Here is a 26,423-nt window from a genome sequence, read left to right on the forward strand (position 1 = left end):
CCCCCCCCGCCCCCCAAGTAATTGTTCTGTTATTCCCATCAGGATTTCACTGCCCGTGCCAGCACCCGCCCGCCCGCCCGCCCGCCCGCTCGCTGGCTCGCTCGGGGCAATATCAGGAAATTCGACGAAACATCGTCCCCGTTGTATTATCGATTTCTCTTCTTCCCCCCCCCCCCATTATTTTTTGCACCACGCCCCGCGTTGAATTCCCGCCGCATCCGATGCGTTGAGCCTCCCCCACCGCACGCCACCCTCCCCCCCCCGACACTTGCTCCTGCATCGCTCCGCCGCTAAAGAGGCCTTGCAGGTGTACGAGCGAGCGAGCGAGCGATGAGGCCCCCCCCAGATGCCAGCTGAGGAATCTTCCCGCGCGATCGTTGCCATCTGCCGATGGAGCTGGGGGGGGCGGGGGCAGCCGAGATGCCAATCACGGCGTGAAATGAGGAGATCGCTTTTATGCTCGAAGGATTTATCATTTACATCTCACCTTATGCCCTCCACCCCACCACCCAGCGCCCCCCGCCACCCCTCCAGCCCCCCCTCTTCCAGCCCCCTCTACCCAGTGGCGTAGTGACTACATTATCAGCTCAGGGGCTACGGCAATCGGTCAGGTGTGGGCCCCCCGTATTTCATTGTTGTCTCGCACGGTCGCACCCAGCCTATTACATATCGCGGCCTCTTTCTGAGCAGGACTCAGAGAGAGAGTGAGAGAGTGGAAGACTCAGAGGCACTAGGAGAAATAATCACAGACGATGATCGGTAGGAGCCACGCGGTGAGGCATTATCAAATACCCCCCTCCCCCAAAGCTCTGCGGTCCTCCATATATTAAGTTGCTATTGGTAAATCCGCTTCTGTACATTAACTGATTTCACTTCTCCATCTCCGGGGTGAAAGACCTCCTCGCTGGATCGGTGTGGAACGGTACAGTGCAAGGGAATGCGTTTTAGTTCCTGTTGAGAATTCTCAAAGTGGGACTATACATGAATGATGGCCACGTGGAGAGATGTTAATTCCCTTGCCTTGTATACAGGAGATCGTTAGTTGGATCCCGACCCTGACGCCTGTATATTTGGAGAGTACGTGTCACTCTCCTCGTGGTCGCGTGGATTTTTCTGCGGCTCCTCCGGTTTTTTCCCCTCCACATTTAGAATCAACATCGCGCGTTTAAGAGCATTTGGCTGCTATAAATGTCCACGTGGTGATGAGCCACTTCATTGGGCTGTCATTTGTGATTGCCAGGTCGCTTCTGTAAAAAAATAAAAAGAGTTACATACCTCAGTGGGCCTTTACCTGGCAAAATAAAAAATATATATTTATATATACAGGAGTTTAAATCCATAGGCGCATAGAGATCTGCGTCGCAGGTAATTCCACTGAGAGGAAGAGAGAGAAACGAAGGGACCGCTTAACAAAACTCGCGTCAAAGGCAACACATTGGACCCTTCGGGAAATCGGCTGGGTCAGGGCACGGTCGTGGCAACAAAAGAGATGCCGGTGGCCGATGATTATGAAACGATGATTATGAAACGATGATTATGAAACGACGATTATGAAACGATGATTATGAAACGGCAGCTGGAAGAGGAATCGTGCCGCAAAGGGGCGAGGCGCTGCAATGGCGAAGCAACGACATCGGCTCGCACTGTGGGTGGGAGACGGGTGGTGGCATCGCGTCGCGACGGTCGGCGCAAGGCCATCATCCAGCAGTGGATAAACAATAGCTGATGATGATGCTGCTGAAAATGCACGCCATTATCACTGCGGACATATGAATACCGCGGTTCGCTTGTTACCGGGTTGGGCACTCTCCTATATAGGGTGGAGGGTTGGCGCAGTGGTTAGGGCACTCCTCTCTGAACCCAGTGATCCCATCCTGGACGGGTCCAGCCCTTTCCTTAACCCGGGGATAATACGCGTGGTGAAGTATGGTCACACGACCCCTTTGACCGACACGGCACGGGGAGATCTTCGTCCAGGGGTAGATTGACAAAGAGTTGTATTATGCAAATTGTTATAATGCATAGCGTACAAATACATAGATCCCCGATTAACCTTTGATATCTCTTCGGAGCAAGTGCTGTTAGCGAGCACCTATGAAGGCCGGCACGGCGCTCAAGGGGGATGAGTGGCCAGCACCACGTCAGGCCTCCTTTGTCTCCCCCGTAGCAATGCTTACACTCTGCACTAGATACTCATTTGAGGCTGAGTCGACATAGGGGAGGCCCAAAACGGGTTCAAATATTCGCAACTGTTATCGGTCACGAGCAGGGAATTGATCTTGAGTCGTTGGGTCCATAGGTCACCATGTTAACCGCTACAGGATGGCAAATTGTACACACACACACGTGTTTGTGAGGCCCCCAAATCTTGAATTTAAGTGCCCTATAAATATGTTTGTGCGTTTCATTCAGAAACCGTTCAAAATATATGATTGCGTTTTTTAATGTTTGGTAGAGCGTTAGACAGGAAATAAAATTAAGGAGATAAACAATTTGTTTGATCTTTAATTGTTTTGGAGATATTTCTGATTCAAGCGGCTTACCCGCATATAGTATCAAGTTCATTAATGTTTGTTCTTTCTAATGAATAAAAATAACATAATCTTTAAATTGAGTCGTTTGCGGTAGATACGTCTTTAAATATAAGAAGTTGAATCGAGTCGTCAACAATTTTTTTCTTGCGGAAAAAAAATGTTTTGATTAGTTAGCGTCTGATCCCAAATATAAATGTAAAGAAATTACATCGAATTTTGATTTAAAGCTTTCGTGACTGCAGTAATTCATATTCCATACACCCAGCCATCAGATTTACCATGGAAGTCGAAATAGATGGCAAGATACCTTTTTTGGATGTCCTAATTAAAAAGAGACCTGATGGTTCAATGAGCCACTCTGTCTACAGGAAAGCTACCCATACGGATGCTTATCTGAAACCGGATTCCCACCACCATCCATCACAGAAGAATTCTCTCATCAAGACTCTGTATCATAGAGCCCAATGCATATCCGACCAGGAACACATAAGCAGTGAACTCAAGCACGTACACCAAGCTCTTAGGGCTAATGGTTACTCCGACTATACAATCCGCAAAGCTATCACTCAAACCATGAAGAAGAACCCTCTTGAGGAGCCTTTCAAAACCATCACTTTACCCTACATTGCGGGGATCACAAAAAAAGATCTCCAAAATCTTGAATAAACACAAGATCCAGGTCCGTTTCAACACATTACATAAAATCCGTGATCTGGTTCCGTCTGTAAAAGATGTGATTCCGGACATACAATACCCTGGTGTCTACAAACTAAGTTGCCTCTGTGGTAGTAGTTACATTGGAGAAACCAAACGCCATGTCTCGGACCGCATTCGTGAACACAAAGCAGACCTTAAACACGGTAGGACCAACACCTCGGCCGTGGCAGATCATTGTTCTAATTCAGTAGGCTCACATGCCATTGACTTTTCCAAGACAGAGGTTCTTTGTAAGCCATCTGGCTTCCATGAGAGATTCGTTCATGAGGCTATCCACATATACAAGCACAGAGACAATTTCAACCGAGAAGATGGATTCTATCTTAGCAATCATTGGAAAGATTTGATAAACCATTTCAGGTCTTAATTGATTGTTCACGCTTACAGTGGCTTTCAGACAGCATACATTATAAAAAATTTCGTCTCCCCCCTCCTCTTTTCAGAATATAGATGGACTAGTCCTAAATAAACTGCCAAATCGTTGCGCGTGGCGCTAACGTTTTTATAAATAAATAAATGCGCCGTTTAAAAATAAATGTATGCAAACCAACACACCTGAAGATGACCGTTTGAGTTATGGTCGAAACGTCGTGAGAATTTTTTTTATTGTTATATATATTTTATTATTTTGTTGTTTCCCTTCAACGTGACTTTACCGAAAAAACAAAGAATATAAATTACATCGAGTTAATTATTATATTTATTGCAATATTTTGCCTGGCGAAGACAGGCTTTATGAACTCGTAAATAAATAAATACCTATATATAAACCAAATGTAATAACGTATATAGCTACACATTGTGCGAGTCCATCAATTCCTGTCGATTTGTCAACACTAAATGCAAGCTTGGGGCAATGCAGCAAATCAACAAAACAGTCCCAGACCACACCAAGACAACACACAATAACACTCAACATAATTGCACATTAAAATTGAACTATCAATACACGGGCTAGGATCAGAGTCACAAATCGCATAGGCAAATGTGGTTTGTATGCAGCAGGAATATTCTGCTTCAGGATTATTTTCTGAAGCTGATGCTTTACGAATGCCGAGGGGAGAAACAAACGATCAAACAAAGGCCACAACAAAAGTCCTGCCGACATATAACCTGGATGGACGCCGACACCCGATCGCAGGCTGGCCGGAATAACCGAATCTTAAAATACAGACGAGCGGAGGCTTATCATCTGCTGGGCGGTGAAGGCCACTGACACAAGATCAGTAACCCAGGTAAAGTACGGAGTGGAATCCTCCCCCCCCCCCAACCCCAGGAGATCACACCGCAGGAATGGTGCCAAAATATGGCAAGCCTCGAAATCCCGTCCAAGAGCAATATCGCTCAAACCTTTACAGCTCACATTCGTGCATGGCACGTATGTGCCAACTCCACCCCTGACTGTCCATGATGTGACTCAGGCACAATACAAACCTATACTCTTTGGTTCTTTCGGTAAAGTCACGTAGGTAGAAAAATAAAAATAACATGTCACGACGTTTCGATCGAATGTGTTGCGATCGAAACGTCGTGATATATTATTTTTATTTTGTTTAATTTTTCTACCTACGTGACTTTACCGAAAGAACCAAAGAGTATGGATTCCTGCAGTCACGAAAGCTTCAGATCAATACAAACCTACTTACATGCGTTTTGGTCATGGCCGGACATTGATTATATATACATTTTTTTATCAGACGATATCGGTCTTCTGTAATGACGTGTGGAGCACCAAACATCTCTCCGTCAACTGAGACCACCCTGTAGGGCTTGAAACCGGGTTGGTTATACTAAAAAAACACTAGCACGTCCTACTCCAAACTTTTAACATCATTTCCAGTACAACAGAAAAAAAAAAACATCTTGGCTAACTGAACCCCCTTACGTGGGGACAAGGGCGCAACAACCTGCTAGCCCACGCGGCTATCGAACACCTGTGTGTCCCACAAGCTCAACAGAGGGGAAAAGTGGAGTTTGAGGCCAGATGGTGGCCCTCCCCTTCCTCCGAAGTCTAAAACGAGAGAGCGAGAGAGAAGCGGAGAGGCCCCGGGGACGGGGACCCGGCGGAGCGTGGACATTTTATTTCGTCAGCTGAGAGTGTATGGGGCCCTCGGGATGGAGGAGAGGTTTTTTTTACGGGGGGGTATTGTGAGCCTGCCCGACCGAGTTCGATTCCCGGTCAAAAGAAGTCGAGAGGAAGTAACTTCCTGCTGCTCCGATCAGTATCGAAAGGCATCGGCTGCTCGTCTTTCACTCGCATCCCTGCAGAGCCGGTGGTGGAAATTCCACATTCCAATGGCCAGGGCATGGTCTCTCCATAGGACGACTGCCGTTGATTTCTCATCACAATATAGGACCCATATTCTTGGTTCTTTCGGTAAAGTCACGTAGAAGGGAAACAATAAAATAATAAAAATATGAAACAATAAAATTCTCACGACGTTTCGACTGCAACACAAGCAATCATCATCAGGTGTGAAAACCACAGAAAGAAAACATTCTTGCTGTGGTTTTCACACCTGATGATGTGGAAAATTGTTGTGGTTTTCACACCTGATGATGATTGCTTGTGTTGCAGTCGAAACGTCGTGAGAATTTTATTGTTTTATATTTTTATTATTTATTTTTTTCCCTTCTACGTGACTTTACCGAAAGAACCAAGAATATGAATCCCTGCAGTCACGAAAGCTATAAATCAAAATATAGGACTCGTTTATACGACCCCAGATTGGAATGACGGGCTGAGTCAAAAGTCACAATTTAGATTTTGTTTTAGGTTGATGGTTTAAAAGCAAAGCTATTGTGCACTAAGCGCGCGGTAGGGTGATGTCACATGCATTTATGTATGTTGCACTTCTTTCGCATTGTACGTAGCCAACCGTGCTCATCGGAGGTGCCCGAAGAAGGACACCAAACTGAACACAAAAATTGTTTCAACGACATGAGCTTTCAATCTAGATAATTTAAAATTGCATAGCTCCAGTGGCTTCCTAAAATCGGAATGAAGAGCATTCCGGACGGCCACAGAAGTCCATCTGAAAGCGCCGCACAATGCGGTGACCACCTTCGTTTGATGACGAGCCAAAAGCCGCCGCTGCTGCAAGGATGACCGGAGTGCCCGTTACGGTTTATGTCGCTTGACGAGATCAGCAAGGTATTGTTGTTCATTTGTGGCAGGCACCGGAAAGTGTCCCCCTCTCCCCCCCCCGCTCCGTCGCGGTTTTTTTGTCTCCCCACCCTGCCCTCCCCAGAAACCACTGAGGGCATCGTACCGGGGCTTGTGTCCTTACCTAAAATATATATTTCACGTAGATATAGATATATACTGTGGAAAGGGGAAGGAAACAAAGGTTGTTCTAAAAATGTTGGTGCTGCTGCTGCTTGTTCTTGGGATCATCATGTGTGTGTGTGCTGTGTCACGTGCCTTTGTACTCGCTCACACAATGGCACGAACTTTTCATTGACCCAGAACTCACTGGCAGTCAGGAGCCTCCTCATCACTCTTCTATTGCTACTGCCACGTGTTGTTTTTTTTTTTTGCCACGAACGTCACTCACTTGTTCCTCCGCCACTCATGTTGAGATCTCTTCTGCATTCTGTGTTCAACCACCAGGTCACATCAACACACTCTCCCATCCACCTGCCCATTCACCCACTCACCCACCCATCCGCTGACTCACTCCATCACCCACCCACAAAATCAACCACCCACCCATTCACCTACTCACTCACTAATCCACTCATGGCCCTTAAAAATCGACTTGCTCAATCCAATAAGCATGTCAACTCTTATCCATCACAAACGTCGCAGTGTGTGTGTGTGTGGCCTTCGGGCCTGGCCAAGATGACGGCTCTCACCTGCGCTCGCCAACGCGGGGGTCCCCTCCGTGAGGGCAGATCGAGGCGACGGAGCGACGGTCAGACTCGCAGGGGGGGGCATGGCCCCCCAGCTCGAACGACTTCTCCTCTCGACGACACTGCTCGCCACTGGCACCGGGTCCCCGGTCGTCATGGCACTGATGGTGCCAGCGGCGCCAGTGGCGGCGGCATCAATGGCAATGGCCGTGCGCGAGAACTGGAACTCGGGAGATGTGGAGGAATGGAGGCTCGGATGGATCGATGCCGCAACTCCCCCGTCCGCGACCGGTGTCGAACTTTGCCGGGCCGTGAGGACGGGCGCCGGGGTCGGATAGTGGGGGCTGGACCCCGCCCCTCGTCCCGTGGCGCCACCGGGAGTCGCCGGCGGCGCCGGGGAGTCACTTCCAGTGGAGGGGGTGGAGGAGGAGGAGGCGGCTGCGGTGGTAAAGCGCTCGCGAGGCTGGCGATAAGTCAAGTCGGCGGGCAGCGGTGGCATGAATGATGGAAGCAAATCGGAAGCAAGGCTCAGCGATGCATCCCAGAGCAGAGCTGAGGACGCTGGAATTGGTCCCATCGATCTTCCGAGCGGAGCTGTCTCGGACGCCGGGCTGGGGGTGGAGGTCACCGTGACGGATGTGCCGGTTCTGTGACCCCATCCTCCGGGGACGGAACCCCTGTCGGCGGTGCTCGGAGCGGCGGAGAAACTCTGCTGAGATGCAGCCGGCATGCGGGAAAGCACCGCCTCTGCTTCCGCCGCGAGCAAAGTGGTCCGTGGGGCCCCGAAAGTTTTTGCCGGAGGGCTGCCGGCGCCGCCAACTTCGCGGGGGAAAATCACATCACCGGCTCGCTCCGTCCGCCACGAGGGCTGGGCTCCGGCGAGCCGCTCTGCTTCGTAAAGCGACGGTGAAAGAGTTGGTTGGCGTGCGGCGTGGGGGTAGGAGGGGCCGGAGAGTAAGTCGTCGAGTTGAGCCGTTGTGCAGAGAGACGATGAATCCCCATGCCGTTCCGCTGTGTACACAGGAGGTGATTCAGTGGGCCCGGCCGCATGACAGAGGAGCGACTGATCGCCTCGCTGTCGCGTTTTGAAAAGGGACGAGGCATCCGTGGCTCGTTCCATCGTGTGAGCGCTGAGTGAATCGCTGGGAGAGATTGTGCCGTAAATCGGCGACGAGTGCACCGGCTTCTCCGTTCTGTATCCGTGCTGCGAATCATCGAAATGTTGCACTGCATAGACCGACGATGCATCTCCGGCCTGCTCGGCTGCGTAAACAAAAGAGAAAAAGTCGTCGGGCATGGCTGTGCCACTACGCGGTGGTGACAGCGAACGCGTGCATGCCATTGTTCCGTGCTCGAGCGGCGAGCCGTCGTACAGCAAGTCCCCGAAGGAGCAGTCTGAACGCTCGCCTCCAGCCCGCTGCGTCGCGCTCAGCGCAAAGGACACGTCTGCGTCCTTTGTCGAGGCACTCCACTCCGCAGGAGACGACACGGGGTGTCTCGCCCGCTGAGGCTGGCAACTCTGATTAATCTGAGATGATGGCGGCGGCTGTAGCTGCGTGAGTGAGCCCGCTCGGCCCGCTAGCTCATGCCACATCGTCGCCGAACTCATCTTTGGCGTCCGCTGCCAAAACGACGACCCGGACGGCTGCCCCGCCTGCCCGCCGCCTGCTGCTGGCACTGGCTGGCCACTCGGCGCTAGCTCCTGCGCCGTTGGCAAACGCGACAGTGGTGCGCTCAGTCGCGAAACCACGGCCGCCGTCGCCACCGGCAGTGAGACGGCAGGGCCAGCGGTCGTGGCTATAACTGGCGAGGGGAGAGATGGTCTCACCGTCGCCTCGAGCCACGGCACGGCATCGGAGAGCGACGGGGTCACCCCGGCCAATCCCTCCTTTTCATAGCATCCCGTGCCGCTTGGACTCACAGACTCAGATTGCCGTTGCTGCAAGTCCTGGGAGGCTGTGGCATCGGGCTGGGTTGACGGCAACTCCAGCGGCGCGTACGACGGCGTGACGCGGCCGGAGCGGGGCTGGGACGCGCGTGCGATTGTCATGCCTAGCGACGGGGAACCTCTCCGCGACGGGGGAGGTGCCGTTCCACTGGAGCGCCCGCCGCCGGTGGGGTGGCCCGCCGTCAGAGTGCACGGATACGCCGGCGCGCCGGCGATGGGGCCCGCGGGTGGTGCGAGAGGAACGGGCGAAGCGCGGTCACCGAAGACGGGCACCGTTGAGCTGCAGAGACCCATCGGTGCGACGCCGCCGCCGTCGGGTCGGGCTGCCCCCTCTGCGGCATGCGGACTGGTCCACGTGCTCCAGAAAGGGGCTTGGGTCGATGCGTCTGAATCCGTCCGGTCGCCAGAGGGTGGAACGGTGAGGTGCACGGGGGACGGGGAGAGCTCCGTTGCAGCGGCGGCGGCAGCGGCGGCGACACCGAAACCGCAGCACGCGGCAACCGCCGCCACTCCCTCGGCGTCATCGGCGGCAGCCTCGAACGCCGGAATGAGCCTAGTCGTCGCCGGCATGAGCACCGGCGTGGCCGTGGCCCCGAGCATCCTCTTCCTCAACGTTGCCGTGCCGATTTTGGTGTCGGCGCTCTCGGCGCTGCCGCCGCGGCTCTCGGCCAGCACTCGCCAGCCGACTACCGCGTGGCCTGTCACGCCGGACATCCGGCCCGAGGCGACGCTGTGCGACAGCACCTGGGCCAGCTCCGCGGCCAGCTCAAAGGGGCCACAGGCAACGGGCCACGACACCTCCATGAGGCCGCCCTCCGGCCCCAGCGGCTCACGGCCCCGTGGGTCGCAATCGCGGCCGCGGTGCCCGGCGCCACCGACCGCAAGCCTCTCAGGGCCCGACGTCTCACGCTCCGAAGCGTCTCGGAGGCGGAGCCGAACCAGCCCCGAAGCACCGGCGCCGTCCTCTGGCCCGCCGAAGCCGCCGCCACCGCCGCCTGCCGGCACCATGGCCTTACGGCTCATCGTCCGGCCGGCGTCGTCTTGGGGCCCAGAGGCCCCACTTGCGGCCACCACACTGCGGTTGAGGCGCGCCAGCTGCGACGGCGTCCCGAGCGGCGCCAGCGTCACGGCATAGGGGTCGAGGCGGAGGTAGCGCGCGAGCACCGAGATGAGCCGCAGCCGCCGCTCGGCGCTCAGGGACTCGGCCCGGCCCTCGAGCACCAGCGACGCGAAGGTGGCGGCGGCGGAGCCCGACGCGCAGCGCTCCATCTCCACACCGGATGTGCCTGCCGCGTTCTTGGGCGGCCTGTTGCACGGACGGATGGACAGATTGTATGGATGCGTGGATGGACGGACGCATGGACGTACGGGCAGAAAGACGGACAGATGGACGGACGGATAGACAGGTAGACGGACAGATGGACGGACGGATAGAGAGACGGATGCACAGACAGACGCATGGACAGACGGTCAGAGAGATTGGATTCCCGTGGGATATGGGGAGGAGGGGGGGGAGTGGTGGGGGGGGGGGGGGGAGACGCAAATGAGATACAATGACAAGAGGACCCCGGATCCTGCATCTGGAGTGGCCGCGCGTCATAAAAAAAAACATCCCGGCTAACAAATCCAGTGAGGCAAAAGCCGGCCGGCGCCGTGCCACACGAGGCACACCTGGAGGAGGGATCTTGGAAGAGCCAGGCTCGCGGTGACTCCCAATCGGCGAGCACGTGCAGGGAGAATGTCCCGGGGCAGCACGAGGCGACGGCGTGGCTCCCGCGGTCCGAGTCGACGGGCACTCCCCGTAGGCCCGACGTAGATGGGTCGCAGAGCAGCCAATCCGGTAGAGAGGTGGGGCCACAGTGCCCATCCTATGGGTTTGCGACCAGAGGGAACCGGTTGGTTATGAGCAACCGGGGATAGAGAGAGGAGAGAGAGAGAGAGGAGTCTCGTTGGCAAAGAGAGAGAGAGTGAGTGACCAGCGTCGCCAATGTCGGCAGAGGTGATGAGATGAAAACGAGTGAGTTAATGAAGCAAATAGCGATCAGAGCAGAGACAGGCAAATGGCGATCAGAGCAAAACTAACCAAATAGAGATCAGAGCAAAATCAACCAAATAGAAATCAGAGCAAAAGCCACCAAGTGGAATTTAGAGCAAAATCAACCAAATATAGATGATAGCAAAATCAACCAAATAGAAATCAGAGCAAAATCATCCAAATAGAAATCAGAGCAAAATCATCCAAATAGAAATCAGAGCAAAATCAACCAAATAGACATCAGAGCAAAATCAACTAAATAGAAACCAGACCAAAATCAACCAAATAGAGATCAGAGCAAAATCAACCAAATAGAAATCAGAGAAAAATCAACCAAATAGGAATCAGTGCAGAGTCAACTGCGTTACAGGGGGAAGCAAAAAGCAGCGTGCAAACACAATCGATTTTAAATTAAATAAATTCGCGGTAAAAAGGAAGCCGGCGTGGACCAAATTACTTTTAAAAAATCGTTCACAGCAGCATTACATTTGAGAAATATCGGAATGCATTGTGCGATTATTGCTCTCTCGTGTAAACATACAATGAGGACGTTTCGTGTGCCAGAGGGGTCACACATATTGCAATGGACCACACCAGGTGACAGCGATAATCTGAACCAGTCCCGAGCCTACCCTAGGTGGACTCAACCTCAAAGAATGACCTGATTCGACGCGGCCGGGAGTGTTGCTGGCCACTCTCCCACCATCTCGTGTGCTGTGCCGGCCTTCGTAAGGTGCTCACAAACACCACTTGCCCCAAAAGTATCATAAGGCTATACCGGGGATATCTGTATTGTTGTAAGTATGTAGACTTTGTAAGTTCTCACCCTGATGTAGCTGGCGTTTCTGCAGGTTGTAAACTAAAACAAAACTCAACTCTTTATATTTCACCAGGTAAGGCCCACTGAGCTATATAGCTATTTTTCAGAAGCCACTTGGCCACACATTTACAGCTGAAACAAGTGGTGTATCATGCGCAAATGTTTCGCAAATATCCTCAACGCACGTTATCTCTAAATGGGAAAAAACAGAGGACCCGGAGAAAAATCCACGTGACCACGTGGAGAGAGAACACGCAACCTGCAAATATACAGTCGTCAGGGTCGGGTTCGAACTCAGGTACTCCTGTATACCTGGCGAGGTAGTTCACATCTCACCACCGTGGCCAATAAAAAAAAAACATCCCTCGATTGGGATAACACATTGCAAGCAACAATCATCGCCCCTCCTACTGCGAGAAAAATTAAATAAAGCCTTGACAGCACCCTACTGGGTAAACCCGCATACATAAATATATTACATTGTATTACTTCATTATGCAAAAAAGAAACCCCAACAACCAGACTTCCACTAATATATTCATTACAGAGTCAACATGCGTTATCCGTATATAATTAAAAAAAACATAACCATCACGGGTGGCTACAACGTGACTTTGACCGTGCTAGATCGGGTAAGACTATTTAAAGAAAAGAGAGAGATGCTTGGAAGTTCCCCCCCCCCCCCTCCTAACTTGACCGTGTTCTAATAGGGGTCATGCCGTCTGGGGAGCTGCCTCGGATGTTTAAGTAAGAGCGAGCACCAGCCGTGATGTTTACAACATTTCTCGCTTACTCTGTCAACAGGGCAAATGGGTCCCCCCCCCCCCCAACAGCGTTTAATGGAATGTTATTTTTTTATCGTAATAGATATTGCAGTTTTAAATAATGCATACTTATTTGTGGCTATGCCAGTGGTGTGGCCCAGCGGTGAAGCCGCAACTGCACTTTGACCCCAGCGAGCGAACTGAGTTCGATTCACCGGCCAACGATTCGCATCAGCGGCGGTGACATCTGAACCCAGGTCCTGGGTTTATCGTCTGCTCAGTGGCGTGGTGACTCCCATTACGAGCTCAGGGGGTGCAGCAAATCGGTCATATGGGAGCTTGCCTTAATCGCATCGTCGTTACGCTCACGGTCTCGAATAGCTAACGCTGTAGGGGCGCCAGATGCAGCCACTACAGCCGCGCAGAAGTTACCTCTTTGCAATACAATTGACGGGTAATCTAGTGAAATATATAGTCACCAAAACAATATTTTAATGGTCGATTGTTCTTCCACTCAAATTTACGGGCATTCAAAGCAAATTTGCGTTTCTTTACTGTTGACGGTTGTCAAGTGGGGCCTGCAAACTCGTAGATTTGGCCACCAGAGTGGTCCACCAACACACCCACTTCAACCCAAAGCCACTCTGACCGCGGAGGACTTTCCAGGCGCCTTGCGCCAATGAACGGTTCAAAGTGGACACCCGCACGGACGCGAGGGGGCCGCGGTGGAGGCTTGGACAACGCGAGCAGTTCCTGCGAGGGAGCGAAGCGTTGGTGGGTTCACTAATTGTGGGTCTACTAATTGTGGGTTCACTAATTGTGGGTCTACTAATTGTGGGTTCACTAATTGTGGGTCTACTAATTGTGGGTTCACTAATTGTGGGTCTACTAATTGTGGGTCTACTAATTGTGGGTCTACTAATTGTGGGTATACTAATTGTGGGTCTACTAATTGTGGGTATACTAATTGTGGGTTCACTAATTGTGGGTATACTAATTGTGGGTCTACTAATTGTGGGTATACTAATTGTGGGTCTACTAATTGTGGGTATACTATTTGTGGGTTCACTAATTGTGGGTTCACTAATTGTGGGTCTACTAATTGTGGGTATACTAATTGTGGGTATACTAATTGTGGGTTCACTAATTGTGGGTATACTAATTGTGGGTTCACTAATTGTGGGTATACTAATTGTGGGTATACTAATTGTGGGTTCACTAATTGTGGGTCTACTAATTGTGGGTCTACTAATTGTGGGTTCACTAATTGTGGGTCTACTAATTGTGGGTCTACTAATTGTGGGTCTACTAATTGTGGGTTCACTAATTGTGGGTCTACTAATTGTGGGTTCACTAATTGTGGGTCTACTAATTGTGGGTTCACTAATTGTGGGTCTACTAATTGTGGGTTCACTAATTGTGGGTCTACTAATTGTGGGTATACTAATTGTGGGTATACTAATTGTGGGTCTACTAATTGTGGGTATACTAATTGTGGGTTTATTAATTGTGGGTTCACTAATTGTGGGTATACTAATTGTGGGTTTTCTAATTGTGGGTATGCTAATTGTGGGTATACTATTTGTGGGTTTTCTAATTGTGGGTATACTAATTGTGGGTATACTAATTGTGGGTATACTAATTGTGGGTTCACTAATTGTGGGTATACTAATTGTGGGTTTTCTAATTGTGGGTCTACTAATTGTGGGTTCACTAATTGTGGGTCTACTAATTGTGGGTTCACTAATTGTGGGTCTACTAATTGTGGGTTCACTAATTGTGGGTCTACTAATTGTGGGTATACTAATTGTGGGTATACTAATTGTGGGTCTACTAATTGTGGGTATACTAATTGTGGGTTTATTAATTGTGGGTTTACTAATTGTGGGTATACTAATTGTGGGTATACTAATTGTGGGTCTACTAATTGTGGGTTCACTAATTGTGGGTCTACTAATTGTGGGTATACTAATTGTGGGTTTACTAATTGTGGGTACACTAATTGTGGGTATACTAATTGTGGGTATACTAATTGTGGGTATACTAATTGTGGGTTCACTAATTGTGGGTTCACTAATTGTGGGTTTTCTAATTGTGGGTATACTAGTTGTGGGTATACTAATTGTGGGTTTTCTAATTGTGGGTATACTAATTGTGGGTATACTAATTGTGGGTTCACTAATTGTGGGTTCACTAATTGTGGGTATACTAATTGTGGGATTTCTAATTGTGGGTATACTAATTGTGGGTATACTAATTGTGGGTTTTCTAATTGTGGGTATACTAATTGTGGGTTTATCAATTGTGGGTATACTAATTGTGGGTTCACTAATTGTGGGTTCACTAATTGTAGGTATACTAATTGTGGGTTTTCTAATTGTGGGTATACTAATTGTGGGTATACTAATTGTGGGTTTTCTAATTGTGGGTATACTAATTGTGGGTATACTAATTGTGGGTATACTAATTGTGGGTATACTAATTGTGGGTTCACTAATTGTGGGTTTACTAATTGTGGGTATACTAATTGTAGGTATACTAATTGTGGGTATACTAATTGTGGGTATACTAATTGTGGGTTTCCTAATTGTGGGTATACTAATTGTGGGTATACTAATTGTGGGTATACTAATTGTGGGTTTACTAATTGTGGGTTTAGTAATTGTGGGTATACTAATTGTGGGTATACTAATTGTGGGTATACTAATTGTGGGTACACTAATTGTGGGTATACTAATTGTGGGTACACTAATTGTGGGTATACTAATTGTGGGTATACTAATTGTGGGTATACTAATTGTGGGTTCACTAATTGTGGGTTCACTAATTGTGGGTTTTCTAATTGTGGGTATACTAGTTGTGCGTATACTAATTGTGGGTTTTCTAATTGTGGGTATACTAATTGTGGGTATACTAATTGTGGGTTCACTAATTGTGGGTTCACTAATTGTGGGTATACTAATTGTGGGATTTCTAATTGTGGGTATACTAATTGTGGGTATACTAATTGTGGGTTTTCTAATTGTGGGTATACTAATTGTGGGTTTATCAATTGTGGGTATACTAATTGTGGGTTCACTAATTGTGGGTTCACTAATTGTAGGTATACTAATTGTGGGTTTTCTAATTGTGGGTATACTAATTGTGGGTATACTAATTGTGGGTTTTCTAATTGTGGGTATACTAATTGTGGGTATACTAATTGTGGGTATACTAATTGTGGGTATACTAATTGTGGGTTCACTAATTGTGGGTTTACTAATTGTGGGTATACTAATTGTAGGTATACTAATTGTGGGTATACTAATTGTGAGTATACTAATTGTGGGTATACAATTTGTAGGTATACTAATTGTGGGTTTACTAATTGTGGGTTTTCTAATTGTGGGTTTACTAATTGTGGGTATACTAATTGTGGGTATACTAATTGTGGGTTTTCTAATTGTGGGTCTACTAATTGTGGGTATACTAATTGTGGGAATACTAATTGTGGGTATACTTATTGTGGGTATACTATTTGTGGGTATACTAATTGTGTTTTTTCTAATTGTGGGTCTACTAATTGTGTGTATACTAATTGTGGGTATACTAATTATGGGTATACTAATTGTGGGTATACTAATTGAGGGTTTTCTAATTGTTGGTCTACTAATTGTGGGTATACTAATTATGGGTCTACTAATTGTGCGTATACTAATTGTGGGTCTACTAATTGTGGGTATACTAATTGTGGGTATACTAATTGTGGGTATACTAATTGTGAGTATACTAATTGTGGGTTCACTAATTGTGGGTATACTAATTGTAGGTATACTAATTGTGGGAATACTAATTGTGGGTATACTAATTGTGGGTATACTAATTGTGGGTATACTAATTGTGGGTATACTAATTGTGAGTATACTATTTGTGGGTATACTAATTGTGGGTCTACTAATTGTATGTATACTAATTGTGGGTATACTAATTGTGGGTATACTAATTGTGGGTATACTAATTGTGGGTTTTCTAATTGTGGGTATACTAATTGTGGGTACACTAATTGTGGGTATATTAATTGTGGGTATACTAATTGTGGGTTTTCTAATTGTGGGTATACTAATTGTGGGTCTACTAATTGTGGGTATACTAATTGTGGGTATATTAATTGTGGGTATACTAATTGTGGGTACATTAATTGTGGGTATACTAATTGTGGGTACACTAATTGTGGGTATACTAATTGTGGGTATACTAATTGTGGGTATACTAATTGTGGGTATACTAATTGTGGGTTCACTAATTGTGGGTTCACTAATTGTGGGTATACTAATTGAGGGTTTTCTAATTGTTGGTCTACTAATTGTGGGTATACTAATTATGGGTCTACTAATTGTGCGTATACTAATTGTGGGTCTACTAATTGTGGGTATACTAATTGTGGGTATACTAATTGTGGGTATACTAATTGTGGGTATACTAATTGTGAGTTTACTAATTGTGGGTTCACTAATTGTGGGTATACTAATTGTAGGTATACTAATTGTGGGAATACTAATTGTGGGTATACTAATTGTGGGTCTACTAATTGTGGGTATACTAATTGTGGGTATACTAATTGTGAGTATACTATTTGTGGGTATACTAATTGTGGGTCTACTAATTGTATGTATACTAATTGTGGGTATACTAATTGTGGGTATACTAATTGTGGGTATACTAATTGTGGGTTTTCTAATTGTGGGTATACTAATTGTGGGTATACTAATTGTGGGTATACTAATTGTGGGTTTTTAATTGTGGGTATACTAATTGTGGGTCTACTAATTGTGGGTATACTAATTGTGGGTATATTAATTGTGGGTATACTAATTGTGGGTACATTAATTGTGGGTATACTAATTGTGGGTATACTAATTGTGGGTATACTAATTGTGGGTATACTAATTGTGGGTATACTAATTGTGGGTATACTAATTGTGGGTTCACTAATTGTGGGTTCACTAATTGTGGGTATACTAATTGTGGGTTTTCTAATTGTGGGTATGCTAATTGTGGGTATACTATTTGTGGGTTTTCTAATTGTGGGTATACTAATTGTGGGTATACTAATTGTGGGTATACTAATTGTGGGTTCACTAATTGTGGGTTCACTAATTGTGGGTATACTAATTGTGGGTTTATTAATTGTGGGTATACTGATTGTGAGTATACTAATTGTGGGTTCACTAATTGTGGGTATACTAATTGTAGGTATACTAATTGTGGGTATACTAATTGTGGGTATACTAATTGTGGGTCTACTAATTGTGGGTATACTAATTGTCGGTATACTAATTGTGAGTATACTAATTGTGGGTATACTAATTGTGGGTCTAATAATTGTGGGTATACTAATTGTGGGTATACTAATTGTGGGTATACTAATTGTGGGTACACTAATTGTGGGTATACTAATTGTGGGTACACTAATTGTGGTATACTAATTGTGGGTACACTAATTGTGGGTATACTAATTGTGGGTATACTAATTGTGGGTATACTAATTGTGGGTATACTAATTGTGGGTTCACTAATTGTGGGTATACTAATTGTGGGTTTTCTAATTGTGGGTATACTAATTGTGGGTATACTAATTGTGGGTTTTCTAATAGTGGGTATACTAATTGTGGGTTTTTTCAATTGTGGGTATACTAATTGTGGGTTCACTAATTGTGGGTTCACTAATTGTGGGTATAATAATTGTGGGTTTTCTAATTGTGGGTATACTAATTGTGGGTATACTAATTGTGGGTTTTCTAATTGTGGGTATACTAATTGTGGTATACTAATTGTGGGTATACTAATTGTGGGTATACTAATTGTGGGTTTACTAATTGTGGGTATACTAATTGTGGGTTCACTAATTGTGGGTTTACTAATTGTGGGTATACTAATTTTAGGTATCTAATTGTGAGTATACTAATTGTGAGTATACTAATTGTGGGTATACTATTTGTGGGTATACTAATTGTGGGTTTACTAATTGTGGGTTTTCTATTTGTGGGTTTGCTAATTGTGGGTATACTAATTGTGGGTATACTAATTGTGGGTTTTCTAATTGTGGGTCTACTAATTGTGGGTATACTAATTGTGGGTATACTAATTGTGGGTATACTTATTGTGGGTATACTATTTGTGGGTATACTAATTGTGGTTTTTCTAATTGTGGGTCTACTAATTGTGGGTATACTAATTGTGGGTTTACTAATTGTGGGTATACTAATTGTGGGTTCACTAATTGTGGGTTTACTAATTGTGGGTATACTAATTTTAGGTATCTAATTGTGAGTATACTAATTGTGAGTATACTAATTGTGGGTATACTATTTGTGGGTATACTAATTGTGGGTTTACTAATTGTGGGTTTTCTATTTGTGGGTTTGCTAATTGTGGGTATACTAATTGTGGGTATACTAATTGTGGGTTTTCTAATTGTGGGTCTACTAATTGTGGGTATACTAATTGTGGGTATACTAATTGTGGGTATACTTATTGTGGGTATACTATTTGTGGGTATACTAATTGTGGTTTTTCTAATTGTGGGTCTACTAATTGTGTGTATTCTAACTGTGGGTATACTAATTGTGGGTATACTAATTGTGGGTATACTTATTGAGGGTTTTCTAATTGTTGGTCTACTAATTGTGGATATACTAATTATGGGTCTACTAATTATGGGTATACTAATTGTGGGTCTACTAATTGTGGGTATACTAATTGTGGGTATACTAATTGTGGGTATACTAATTGTGGGTATACTAATTGTGAGTATACTAATTGTGGGTTCACTAATTGTGGGTATACTAATTGTAGGTATACTAATTGTGGGAATACTAATTGTGGGTATACTAATTGTGGGTCTACTAATTGTGGGTATACTAATTGTGGGTATACTAATTGTGAGTATACTAATTGTGGGTATACTAATTGTGGGTCTACTAATTGTATGTATACTAATTGTGGGTATACTAATTGTGGGTATACTAATTGTGGGTACACTAATTGTGGGTATACTAATTGTGGGTACACTAATTGTGGGTATACTAATTGTGGGTATACTAATTGTGGGTTTTCTAATTGTGGGTATACTAATTGTGGGTCTACTAATTGTGGGTATACTAATTGTGGGTATATTAATTGTGGGTATACTAATTGTGGGTACATTAATTGTGGGTATACTAATTGTGGGTACACTAATTGTGGGTATACTAATTGTGGGTATACTAATTGTGGGTATACTAATTGTGGGTATACTAATTGTGGGTATACTAATTGTGGGTATACTAATTGTGGGTTCACTAATTGTGGGTTCACTAATTGTGGGTATACTAATTGTGGGTTTTCTAATTGTGGGTATGCTAATTGTGGGTATACTATTTGTGGGTTTTCTAATTGTGGGTATACTAATTGTGGGTATACTAATTGTGGGTATACTAATTGTGGGTTCACTAATTGTGGGTATACTAATTGTGGGTTTTCTAATTGTTGGTCTACTAATTGTGGGTATACTAATTAAGGGTCTACTAATTGTGGGTATACTAATTGTGGGTCTACTAATTGTGGGTATACTAATTGTGGGTATACTAATTGTGGGTTTATTAATTGTGGGTATACTGATTGTGAGTATACTAATTGTGGGTTCACTAATTGTGGGTATACTAATTGTAGGTATACTAATTGTGGGTATACTAATTGTGGGTATACTAATTGTGGGTCTACTAATTGTGGGTATACTAATTGTGGGTATACTAATTGTGAGTATACTAATTGTGGGTATACTAATTGTGGGTCTAATAATTGTGGGTATACAAATTGTTTTTATACTAATTGTGGGCATACTAATTGTGGGTACACTAATTGTGGGTATACTAATTGTGGGTACACTAATTGTGGGAATACTAATTGTGGGTATACTAATTGTGGGTATACTAATTGTGGGTTTTCTAATTGTGGGTATACTAATTGTGGGTCTACTAATTGTGGGTATACTAATTGTGGGTATACTAATTGTGGGTATACTAATTGTGGGTACACTAATTGTGGATATACTAATTGTGGGTACACTAATTGTGGGTATACTAATTGTGGGTATACTAATTGTGGGTATACTAATTGAGGGTATACTAATTGTGGGTATACTAATTGTGGGTATACTAATTGTGGGTTCACTAATTGTGGGTTCACTAATTGTGGGTATACTAATTGTGGGTTTTCTTATTGTGGGTATACTAATTGTGGGTATACTAATTGTGGGTATACTAATTGTGGGTATACTAATTGTGGGTATACTAATTGTGGGTTCACTAATTGTAGGTATACTAATTGTGGGTTTTCTAATTGTGGGTATACTAATTGTGGGTATACTAATTGTGGGTTTACTAATTGTGAGTATACTAATTGTGGATATACTAATTGTGGATATACTATTTGTGGGTATACTAATTTTGGGTATACTAATTGTGGGTTCACTAATTTTGGGTTTACTAATTGTGGGTATACTAATTGTGGGTATACTAATTGTGGGTATACTAATTGTGGGTTTTCTAATTGTGGGTATACTAATTGTGGGTACACTAATTGTGGGTATACTAATTGTGGGTATACTAATTGTGGGTTTTCTAATTGTGGGTATACTAATTGTGGGTCTACTAATTGTGGGTATACTAATTGTGGGTATATTAATTGTGGGTATACTAATTGTGGGTACATTAATTGTGGGTATACTAATTGTGGGTATACTAATTGTGGGTATACTAATTGTGGGTATACTAATTGTGGGTATACTAATTGTGGGTATACTAATTGTGGGTTCACTAATTGTGGGTTCACTAATTGTGGGTATACTAATTGAGGGTTTTCTAATTGTTGGTCTACTAATTGTGGGTATACTAATTATGGGTCTACTAATTGTGCGTATACTAATTGTGGGTCTACTAATTGTGGGTATACTAATTGTGGGTATACTAATTGTGGGTATACTAATTGTGGGTATACTAATTGTGAGTATACTAATTGTGGGTTCACTAATTGTGGGTATACTAATTGTAGGTATACTAATTGTGGGAATACTAATTGTGGGTATACTAATTGTGGGTCTACTAATTGTGGGTATACTAATTGTGGGTATACTAATTGTGAGTATACTATTTGTGGGTATACTAATTGTGGGTCTACTAATTGTATGTATACTAATTGTGGGTATACTAATTGTGGGTATACTAATTGTGGGTATACTAATTGTGGGTTTTCTAATTGTGGGTATACTAATTGTGGGTCTACTAATTGTGGGTATACTAATTGTGGGTATATTAATTGTGGGTATACTAATTGTGGGTACATTAATTGTGGGTATACTAATTGTGGGTATACTAATTGTGGGTATACTAATTGTGGGTATACTAATTGTGGATATACTAATTGTGGGTATACTAATTGTGGGTTCACTAATTGTGGGTTCACTAATTGTGGGTATACTAATTGTGGGTTTTCTAATTGTGGGTATGCTAATTGTGGGTATACTATTTGTGGGTTTTCTAATTGTGGGTATACTAATTGTGGGTATACTAATTGTGGGTATACTAATTGTGGGTTCACTAATTGTGGGTTCACTAATTGTGGGTATACTAATTGTGGGTTTATTAATTGTGGGTATACTGATTGTGAGTATACTAATTGTGGGTTCACTAATTGTGGGTATACTAATTGTAGGTATACTAATTGTGGGTATACTAATTGTGGGTATACTAATTGTGGGTCTACTAATTGTGGGTATACTAATTGTGGGTATACTAATTGTGAGTATACTAATTGTGGGTATACTAATTGTGGGTCTAATAATTGTGGGTATACTAATTGTGGGTATACTAATTGTGGGTATACTAATTGTGGGTACACTAATTGTGGGTATACTAATTGTGGGTACACTAATTGTGGGTATACTAATTGTGGGTACACTAATTGTGGGTATACTAATTGTGGGTATACTAATTGTGGGTATACTAATTGTGGGTATACTAATTGTGGGTTCACTAATTGTGGGTATACTAATTGTGGGTTTTTCTAATTGTGGGTATACTAATTGTGGGTATACTAATTGTGGGTTTTCTAATAGTGGGTATACTAATTGTGGGTTTATCAATTGTGGGTATACTAATTGTGGGTTCACTAATTGTGGGTTCACTAATTGTGGGTATAATAATTGTGGGTTTTCTAATTGTGGGTATACTAATTGTGGGTATACTAATTGTGGGTTTTCTAATTGTGGGTATACTAATTGTGGTATACTAATTTTGGGTATACTAATTGTGGGTATACTAATTGTGGGTTTACTAATTGTGGGTATACTAATTGTGGGTTCACTAATTGTGGGTTTACTAATTGTGGGTATACTAATTTTAGGTATCTAATTGTGAGTATACTAATTGTGAGTATACTAATTGTGGGTATACTATTTGTGGGTATACTAATTGTGGGTTTACTAATTGTGGGTTTTCTAATTGTGGGTTTACTAATTGTGGGTATACTAATTGTGGGTATACTAATTGTGGGTTTTCTAATTGTGGGTCTACTAATTGTGGGTATACTAATTGTGGGTATACTAATTGTGGGTATACTTATTGTGGGTATACTATTTGTGGGTATACTAATTGTGGTTTTTCTAATTGTGGGTCTACTAATTGTGTGTATTCTAACTGTGGGTATACTAATTGTGGGTATACTAATTGTGGGTATACTTATTGAGGGTTTTCTAATTGTTGGTCTACTAATTGTGGGTATACTAATTGTGGGTACATTAATTGTGGGTATACTAATTGTGGGTGCACTAATTGTGGGTATACTAATTGTGGGTATACTAATTGTGGGTATACTAATTGTGGGTATACTAATTGTGGGTATACTAATTGTGGGTTCACTAATTGTGGGTTCACTAATTGTGGGTATACTAATTGTGGGTTTTCTAATTGTGGGTATGCTAATTGTGGGTATACTATTTCTGGGTTTTCTAATTGTGGGTATACTAATTGTGGGTATACTAATTGTGGGTATACTAATTGTGGGTTCACTAATTGTGGGTATACTAATTGTGGGTTTTCTAATTGTTGGTCTACTAATTGTGGGTATACTAATTATGGGTCTACTAATTGTGGGTATACTAATTGTGGGTCTACTAATTGTGGGTATACTAATTGTGGGTATACTAATTGTGGGTTTATTAATTGTGGGTATACTGATTGTGAGTATACTAATTGTGGGTTCACTAATTGTGGGTATACTAATTGTAGGTATACTAATTGTGGGTATACTAATTGTGGGTATACTAATTGTGGGTCTACTAATTGTGGGTATACTAATTGTGGGTATACTAATTGTGAGTATACTAATCGTGGGTATACTAATTGTGGGTCTAATAATTGTGGGTATACAAATTGTGTTTATACTAATTGTGGGCATACTAAATGTGGGTACACTAATTGTGGGTATACTAATTGTGGGTACACTAATTGTGGGAATACTAATTGTGGGCATACTAATTGTGGGTATACTAATTGTGGGTTTTCTAATTGTGGGTATACTAATTGTGGGTCTACTAATTGTGGGTATACTAATTGTGGGTATACTAATTGTGGGTATACTAATTGTGGGTACACTAATTGTGGGTATACTAATTGTGGGTACACTAATTGTGGGTATACTAATTGTGGGTATACTAATTGTGGGTATACTAATTGAGGGTATACTAATTGTGGGTATACTAATTGTGGGTATACTAATTGTGGGTTCACTAATTGTGGGTTCACTAATTGTGGGTATACTAATTGTGGGTTTTCTTATTGTGGGTATACTAATTGTGGGTATACTAATTGTGGGTATACTAATTGTGGGTATACTAATTGTGGGTATACTAATTGTGGGTTCACTAATTGTAGGTATACTAATTGTGGGTTTTCTAATTGTGGGTATACTAATTGTGGGTATACTAATTGTGGGTTTACTAATTGTGAGTATACTAATTGTGGATATACTAATTGTGGATATACTATTTGTGGGTATACTAATTTTGGGTATACTAATTGTGGGTTCACTAATTTTGGGTTTACTAATTGTGGGTATACTAATTGTGGGTATACTAATTGCTGGTATACTAATTGTGAGTATACTAATTGTGGGTATACTAATTGTGGGTATACTAATTGTGGGTTTACTAATTGTGGGTTTTCTAATTGTGGGTTTACTAACTGTGGGTATACTAATTTTGGGTATACAAATTGTGGGTTTTCTAATTGTGGGTCTACTAATTGTGGGTCTACTAATTGTGGGAATACTAATTGTGGGTATACTAATTGTAGGTATACTAATTGTTAGTATACTAATAGTGGGTATACTAACTGTGGGTATACATATTGTGGGTATACTAATTGTGGGTATACTAATTGTGTTTTTTCTAATTGTGGGTCTACTAATTGTGTGTATACTAATTGTGGGTATACTAATTGTGGGTATACTAATTGTGGGTATACTAATTGTGGGTTTTCTAATTGTTGGTGTACTAATTGTGGGTATACTAATTATGGGTCTACTAATTGTGGGTATACTAATTGTGGGTTTTCTAATTGTTGGTGTACTAATTTTGGGTATACTAATTATGGGTCTACTAATTGTGAGCATACGAATTGTGGGTCTACTAATTGTGGGTTTTCTAATTGTGGGTTTACTAATTGTGGGTATGCTAATCGTGGGTACACTTATTGTGGGTATAATTGTGGGTCTACTAATTGTGGGTATACTAATTGTGGGTTTACTAATTGTGAGTATACTTGTGGGTTCACTAATTGTGGGTATACTAATTGTGGGTATACTAATTGTGGGTTTACTAATTGTGGGTTTTCTAATTGTGGGTTTACTAATTGTGGTTCTACTAATTGTGGGTTTTCTAATTGTGGGAATACTAATTGTGCGAATACTAATTGTGGGTTCACTAATTGTGGGTATGCTAATTGTGGGTATGCTAATTGTGGGTATACTAATTGCGGGTTTACTAATTGTGGGTCAACTAATTGTAGGTTTTCTAATTGTGGGTCTACTTATTGTAGGTATACTAATTGTGGGTTTTCTAAGTGTGGGTTTTCTAATTGTAGGTCTACTAATTGTGGGTTTTCTAATTGTGGGAATACTAATTGTGAGTATACTAATTTTGAGTATTCTAATTGTGGGTAAACTAATTGTGAATATAATTGTCGGTATACTAATTATGGGTACACTAATGATGGGTATACTAATTGTGAGTATAATTATGGGTATAATTGTGGGTATACTAATTGTGGGTCTACTAATTGTGAGTATACTAATTGTGGGTATACTAATTGTGGGTACACTAATTGTAGGTACACTAATTGCAGGTATACTAATTGTAGGTATACTAATTGTGGGTTTTCTAATTGTGGGTATACTAATTGTGGGTATACTAATTGTGGGTATACAAATTGTGGGTATACTAATTGTAGGTACACTAATTGCGGGTACACTTATTGTGGGTATACTAATTGTAGGTACACTAATTGTGGGTTTACTAATTGTGGGTATACTAATTGTGGGTATAATAATTGTGGGTATACTTATTGTGGGTATACTAATTGTAGGTACACTAATTGTAGGTTTACTAATTGTGGGTATACTAATTGTGGGTATGATGGTGGGTATTCAAATTGTGGGTATAATTATTGTGGATAAA

General features: G+C 43.4%; 1 protein-coding gene across 1 annotated transcript in view; it reads right to left on the bottom strand.

Moving 5' to 3' along the window:
* LOC116952744 (uncharacterized) overlaps positions 1 to 26,423 on the bottom strand; it is a 164,244-nt gene that overhangs the window by 115,565 nt on the left and 22,256 nt on the right. The window contains exons 3-4 of the mRNA XM_076074481.1: positions 10,726 to 10,922; positions 7,110 to 10,360 (exon numbers count right to left, since the gene is read on the bottom strand). Coding sequence (XP_075930596.1) covers positions 7,110 to 10,360; positions 10,726 to 10,922 — 3,448 coding nt within the window. The remainder of the gene's footprint in view (positions 1 to 7,109; positions 10,361 to 10,725; positions 10,923 to 26,423) is intronic.

Source organism: Petromyzon marinus, chromosome 48 (assembly GCF_048934315.1).
Source record: "Petromyzon marinus isolate PM22_M1 ecotype Great Lakes invasive population chromosome 48, UKy_Petmar_22M1.pri1.0, whole genome shotgun sequence".
In the NCBI taxonomy this organism is placed as follows: domain Eukaryota; kingdom Metazoa; phylum Chordata; class Hyperoartia; order Petromyzontiformes; family Petromyzontidae; genus Petromyzon; species Petromyzon marinus.